The 7891-nt window shown below is 35.0% G+C and overlaps 1 protein-coding gene across 3 annotated transcripts in view; it reads right to left on the bottom strand.

Moving 5' to 3' along the window:
• fra (neogenin protein frazzled) overlaps window positions 1–6535 on the bottom strand; it is a 148137-nt gene extending 141602 nt beyond the window's left edge. For all 3 annotated transcript variants that reach the window (XM_081746848.1, XM_081746846.1, XM_081746845.1), the window contains exon 1: window positions 6297–6535. In XM_081746848.1, the coding sequence (XP_081602974.1) occupies window positions 6297–6384 (88 nt within the window). In that variant the 5' untranslated portion in view covers window positions 6385–6535. The remainder of the gene's footprint in view (window positions 1–6296) is intronic.
• Between the last annotated feature and the right edge of the window lie 1356 nt (window positions 6536–7891).

Below are 7891 nucleotides of genomic sequence, written 5' to 3' on the forward strand. Positions count from 1 at the left end.
TTTTCAGTGCTCCGCTACAGGACATACATACAACACACACACAACTGTATATTCATTTGAAAAGTTAAAAGTACCATGCGTACTGGAGTTTCATTTTACGCCTATCACACCTGTGTTTTAAATTACACCAAGCAGATACAGTGATTGGTAACTGAATCAGTACGGAAAACAAGTTTTGAAGAAAAATAGTTTTTTGTAAGATTTACTAATTATTAGTTGTCTAATAGAAAATGACACGAAATTTTAGTTTTAACACCTCACTGCTATGCCCTTTAGGCGGGAAGGTTCTAGAACACAGATCCCACTTTATAAAACTAATGGAATATATTTTACGTACGGCACCTTGTTTTGGTTCATTTTCGCTTCTTATTCTTTTTGTCTTCTTTTTTAAAATATATTATTACAGAAACTACGAAAACAGTTTCAATCTTTGAACAGCCCACTACCTCGTTTGTACACTTAACCATTTTGAGACTTCCACTTTTTTTTAGGTAAAATTTAGACTTTCAGTCAAGCACCTATTGCGACGAGACTATTCATCGCAGAATCATGTTTCATATCTCGTTTTGTTCGGAATGAAGCAATGTTTCCAACTGAACCAATCAAATTTTCCTATTATGTACCAGAAGTGGAAAATTCCCGCTCAAATTGGGAAAAATTTCTTGTCAGGAAAAAATCATTTTCCGGAATTTGTTCCCTCAGGTACACTCATGTCCAAAATTATTGTCGCATGTCTATAAATATGTTGTTGTTGGAATATAAATGAAATGAAATCTTTAAGTTTTACGTCCCACGTTTATGCCGGTTAGGCTAAAGGAGACGGTGATGATGGGTAATGAATGAAATGGTGGAATGAAGAAAGTGAGAGGAAACGGGAGAACTGCGAGGTAACCCACGCACACGGTGTTTGTCCACCACCAAGTTCACTTGGTGGGGACTTGGAGTTATAGGAATATAATTTGATAACGAATTCGTCCGGTATTTCTTACAATGTTAGTATGTGTATAGTCGGCAAAGACATATATGCGGAAAATTTCAGGTCAAAAGAGCAATAAATAAGAACAATAAAACGAAAATAAAACTTTCTTGTTCATTTAGCAACATTTTGTTTAACTCTTTCTAATTTTCGTATTTATAATTCTTTTCCCATAAAATTTATCACAAATATAAATTTCCCGATTACACACATAATACTAGTATCAAAAGTACCCTGCAAAATCATTATCAAATTATATTCTTACAAGTAATTATTATCCAAAAATGGGGAGGGAAATTTAGTAAACCAGCTCCAGCACCAAGACTATTTATTCTAGAATTATGGTTTGTACTAATTTTGTTCGTCATGAAGCAGCTTTTCCAATCATACCACTTGCATGTCCCTATCATCTACTTGAGGGGATGAATTTCCGCCCAAAGTGTATAAAGAAGTAGTGCAAAATTCAAATCGTTCGGGAATTTATTCCCTCAGGTACATGACAACCCAACGGTAATGGTACCATTGGAAACGCTGCATCATTACGAACAAAACTAAGTACGAACCATGATTAATAACGATGTGTCAGGATTATTATTTTTTTTTTTTCTAAAAAGGCTCTAAAATTTACCATTTTTTCCTTCAACGTTTGTGACGTCACTACCCCCAGGCATCGCACGCGTGACTGCAAAATGCACACGAAACATCATCTTTGATGTTTCCAAGTTTGAATGACTGTCAAAGTGTGGAAAGTCTTACAAGAGATTTATAAAGCAAATTCCGAAGGTCGACGCCATGGTACAGATCTGTACCAAAAGTCCCTAAAGGGTTAACCACACTAGTCATATGTAGCTCTATTATTTTATTATAAAGTAGAAATAATGTTTAACTAATTATAATTATACGTTAATGAAGTTTTTTCATTATTTCTTTGATTTTATGTGCATAAATTTTATTTTGATTTTCTTTTATTTTACTCGAAATTCCATTGTTTCGTTCTCGTCTTCGGTGTCGATGTTCAATTGAGTGTTATGCATCAATTGATCAAGCGCCATTTTACGATTTTCGAGATGCTTACATCAGTGTGTAGGGGACAATGTCAACTGCAAAATGTTAAAAAAAAAAAAAAGTTTGAAACCCTAATATTTGCTTAAACGTTCAGGAAGAGCTATTGCACCAAGCGCCTAGAACTGGATCGTAATAGTAACATGTTTGTGTTTCCTTCAATATCTCAGAACCATGTTTTGGCGCTTGGTCAACTGATGCATAACACCGTCAACTGTTTATTGCACCGAACATGGTATGTGCCTGTCTTGTGGGAATCTGTCGAAGTTTTTATACACTGCAATCTATTGCTTTATACTTCGTGTGTTCTGTGTACATTTTATAGTTTATTTTAGTGCTCTATTTCTTGATTCTAATGTGTTTGTATGTGTATTTGTGTTGCGTGGGTTTACTTTCTTTTGAGGGGGGCACACATTATGGTGCTCTTTGATGTTCAACTGTTTACAATGGGTATATAGTTGTGCAGTTTCTGATACTAGTGATGTTCCTGGTTACTTTTGTTTTTTTAGAGCAAGTTGGGTGAATCACGACAAGATAAATTATTTGAAATTATTAATTAACCAAAGTTTCACTTGCAATGAAAGATTTCTTCTGATAACATATATATCCTAAAATAATACACGTCTGGGGGGTTCTTCCCCCTCCCCCCACACACTGTTACTTTATAATGTAGATTATTGGAAGAAATCCTTTTTATGCAGGTGGTATTTTGATTAGCTAATAGTTTGAAATACCTTACTTTGTCGTAATTTAGCTAACTTGGCCTCTGGGTGGTGGACCTGTGTTCTAGAACCTTGTCCCTTTAGGCTACAAATATCTTAATTACAAATATATATACAATAATGATAATTACAAATATCTTTTCTTTTTTGTAACATTATAATTTCAATAAAAAACACTACATGCTTCATTTCAGAAAGGAAATTACAAACAACCTACTTCTATTTTCTGAACATTACATTTCGATAATTACACAGACAAAAAAAGAAAAAATGTATTAAGAGTTGAATTACTCTTGATAACTGGTGAGCGATTACCATGTATTACGAAGATTCTTTAATCGTAAAATCCGATGTAAGAAAGCAAACTGCCAACTGAAAACGATTTTTTAAATTTCTTTTCTTTTTTTTAGCTTCCAGCATCTTAATTCTTCCAAAATACTTGACTTTTTTTATTTTTCTTTAAAAAATTCAATTTAATAAACAGGGCTCATAGTGGTCTGGTCTCTTGTAGATAGTTGAAAAGTGACCAAAATCCCATCATGCCCCTTTTTTCCTTTGTCAATTTCTCCATCACCTCTCTCTGTTTTGTTTCATCTTTTCTTCTTTACTTCTTTTCGAGCTTCCTCCTTTCTTAGGTTTTCTAAGTATGCTTTGTAGTTACGCTAAGCAGACGTAAAAAGCTTCTGAATAAGTGGAGTGGCCTATTTCCGAATTTCTTCATCCCGGACATTATATTTAACTTAGCATTGAGAGTTTTCAAAGCCGTGAAATATTTAAATTCTTCACCTACTCTTAAGAAGAACTTACAAGAAGCATAACACAAGACGAACTAAACAAACAAACAAACACAAACACAACGGTGAGCGGAGCGTTAACTATTTCGAAAGAAAACAAAGGCTATTAGGATAGAAGAAAGAATAGACACAGAAGGATTCTCATCAACTCTACCTTGTGAGCTTAACCATGCACCAACCATCCACTGTGCTTTAGAAAGAATAAACGCTGAAGTGAGAATAAAGCTGATTGTTTCACATGCGGCAGCAAGTATTGAAGCTTTCAGAAGAGTAATGAGTAACAAGTTTCTGCCTTTTCCATTTATTTTTATATTTTTCTCAGAAAACTGCCAATGCAAAACATAAATCACACGAAGAAAAGACACTTTACCTCCCAAACAAATAACTTTTAGTGACAAATTAAAAAAAAAAAAAGTAACTTTTAATTAAAAAAGATTACTCATCTTTCTATTACTCTAGAAAATTATCTATTTCCTTCCATCTAAAAATCGAAATATAGGCGAGTGTCAATGATGTAAAGTAACACGAAACGCGAACGCCGCTGCGCTTCACGGATTCCTTTCGTATGAGAAGGGAAGTTCATTGTTTCATGTGTGCATAGTCAGAAACAATATTAAGTAGAAGTGAGAGGTATAAAAAATGATAGCTTCCACCTACACTAAATAATGTTTCTCACTGTACAACAGAACATGAATACTTAAGTCATATTTTAAGTAGGAATACGAACCTTCACGTATATCTACTTCCATAACTTAATAAAACCCAATAAAATCCTCTAGGCTGGATCTTTAACAAAACTGGGTTTTTCAAAACCCTATCTGAAAGTGAGCTTATAGTTTAGTTACTTCGATATTGCGGGATGGGATTTGGTATCTCCCCCAACTAGTTTCATAGTTCCAGAACCGAGTACTTTGTTTTTGGCTCAATTGTGATAACGGTAGGAAACGGACCCTGCGGGGCTTCTAACCCTCTTCGCTCTCTGTTTTTTTTTTTTTTTTTTTTTTTTTTTTTTTTTTTTTTTTTTTTTTGTTAACTGGAGATCTTATATGTGCAAGATTGGAGGATATACTAAATATCAGCCAATATTGCGTACAGCGAACACAGAAGAGAAAGATAAAGCGCTAGGTAAAGTATTGATATAAATTGTGACGAAAACCTCTATGAAATAGCTTACGCCCATACCCAGCCATTACTAAGCCGCCTGCTTTCTACGCATATCCGCGCGAGCCCACCACATTCGTCCTGTCCCGAACGGAAATAGAAACGTCGTTTGTATTGACTGGCGGTGCATGTCTTTCGCACGAATAATAGTATGACCTACCAATTTCCAGGCATGCTAACAATCTGTTCACAATTAATTGGCATAAGTTAAGAACACAACACTCCAGCAAGAACAAATATTTTGCAAAGTGGACGACAGCTCGTGTCGTAAGTTAACCACTCGACCGTTCATGTATATACTTCACACAACTAGCTTTTGTTCGATAAGTTTACAAATTAATTATATTCTAGCGTGTGTTGTATACAATAGTTAGGCAAGGTTCTAGAACACAGGTCCCCCTTCCCATTTAGCTGTAATAAAGACCGAAGACAACGTGTCCTGCGGGGTTCTAACCCACCTTCACTCACTGACGCTCGCTCGGCAATACTATTTGAATTAAATGTTAAACATTGGTACAGAAAGGAACCAACCTATATAGGGGGGAACTGTGTTCTAGAACTTTCCCATACGGTGTGTCACTTACAACATGAAAAACAATGGGAAGTTCTAGAACAAAGGTTCCTCCATATAGGATAGTACCTAGACTAAATTTAATATTTAAGCCACATAGTATTGCGCGTTAGAGCCTCGTGAGGTAAGTTGTTTTCTGTCTTTATTAGAGATCGATGCGAAGGGGGACCTGTGTTCTAGACCTTTACATAATAGTTATGTATAGTTGGACGAAGCAATTATCCTTACATTGTAGACTAAAATGAAATCTTTGTTTTACGTCCCACGGTTATGCCGGTTAGGCTAAAGGAGATAGTGATGATGAGTAATGAATGAAATGGTGGAAGAAAGTGGGAGGACCCCGAGAAAACCCATGCACACGGTTTGTCCACCAAAAAATTCACTTGGCGGGGGCTGGGATCGAACCCGACATTGTAGACTACTTTGGGTTAATACAAGTTCCTTAAGCCTCCATATTTTAAGTTATATTGATTTACTTCCGATCTTTCTCTTGAAATATTACTCTAATAGTAAAAGCGTGAATTTTTTGGCAGTTATTCTGCCAGTAATATTTATAAAATTATAGTCTACATATAATTGTTTTCTACCGAATGCTATAATTCTTGATTTTGCCGCATATACTGTGTTTCAGAACTACATTGTTTGTGGAGTTTTCAAAAACAACATTTGTAATGCTTAATAAACCCATTGTTTACATATCTGCTTTAAAAGACTTTTGTTAGAAGCCACGGCCAGCAGTGCAGAAATTGCTCCGTATAACTTACTTAAGATCTGAATTTGGACAATTTTGGGTAACATTTTTCTTTCTGAAAACGGATTCGTGAATTGTAATCTGATGTGTACTGCAATAATATAACTCTTCCCGAGGTAAAATAACATTATTAATTTATTATTAGTTACATTACCTCTTTTGCTACATTAAAATCAAGGTAATACCCACTACATTTCTAATATAAACGAAAACAGAAACAAAAATCTAAAACTTTTGAGATAAAGAATTCGAAGCGTACCTAATATAAACTGGGATAACAGAGTTGTAAATAAATAAATGTATCCCGTGTAGCATATTTCTGCTCTTCTTGGAATACCTCCGAACATTTTAGAAGTTCTAAACACTAAAACTGCTGCATCTTGTTACATCTTCATTCATAGATCTTCCAATAACAATTTCCGACCTTGAACCTCACACATATCACATTCATTTTAGAATTATACTCGCCCATCACCCCAAACCCAAGCTCTTCACTAAAATCAACATTGCCAGGTCCAGCTCAACAGCAGCTGCTACGCAAGTTCCAGTAAAAATACAGCGGAGTGAAGTCAAAAGACGAAAGAAATAACTTCAATAATTATTATTGAAAAAGGCACATTTGTGTGTTTGTGTGGTTAATAATTTCATTTGGGCTACCAATGATAAATGAAACCAAACAAAACGAGGGACTCTAGCACAGTGAGACCGGACATCCTATTTTTAACGGAATTCTCCCTTTTCAAAAAGTCACCCGGTGTCCCTAGAATAATGCAAATGGGACGTACAGCGAGGGACACTTCTGGATGGTACAGCCATATGGAGATTTACAGCTAAAGTGCTCCACCAGCTGAGTCCGAAGCATTTGCCGGGAAGTATGCAACCAAATTATCTGTAAAGGAAGGCGGGTGGCATAATCGCCAGGCACTGAAAATTCCCGTACCGTCTACAGCAGCGTTTCCCAACCGGTGTGCCGCGGCACACTGGTGTACCGCGAATGGGCCGCTGGTGTGCCGCGAGGAAATCGAAGCAAAATTATTAATTCTATAGCAATAAATTGCAAGACATAGGGGAAAATTGTATATTTGTTATTTCACATTACTATGAACCTCTACTATGAATCTACAATTTTAAGTTTCATACTGTGTTACTTTTCTGTACATTTTTAATGTGGACAAACGTATTTGTTATCATTGTTATGATCATTATTGCTTTTTTATTGTTGCAGACTATTTAGTAACTTAAAATTTTAAAAAATCATTCAATCCTCTCGGCAAATAAACGTGCATGCAAATTACCTACTGTGTTTTAAAAGTACAAGAGATTTGTTTGTTCGTTCGTTCTTGAGTGATCTTCCTTCTTAGTGAAAAATCGGATACAGCTTTCGAAACAGAAGGTGTACTTTTTAAAAAATCTGAGTTCTATATTTCATTGCAATTGTTTTGAAGTTTTAAATTGAGATGAAAAATAAGCATAATGATTTCTACGGGGAAAAACAGTGATCGAGCTTTCTTCTCTATGAGAAAGTCAGTAATCACAGAAAAAATACCACGGTACTTTATATTTACAAGTAATAATAATAATAAAATAATAATAATAATAATAATAATAATAATAATAATAATAATAATAATAATAATAATAATAATAATAATAATAATAATAATAATAATATCTATGAGTGTGCCGCGAGAATTCAAGCTACCCCGGAAGTGTGCCGGAAGTTGAAAAAGGGTGGGAAACGCTGGTCTACAGCATCATTTCTCCAAAATGAAATAATTCTTAGACGTGTAGTTCTTATGGCAAACATATTACTTGATATTTGTCCTACTTGTGAAGATAAATTGAAACAAAAAA

Source organism: Thermobia domestica, chromosome 18 (genome assembly GCF_964235325.1).
Source record: "Thermobia domestica chromosome 18, izTheDome1.hap1.1, whole genome shotgun sequence".
NCBI lineage: Eukaryota > Metazoa > Arthropoda > Insecta > Zygentoma > Lepismatidae > Thermobia > Thermobia domestica.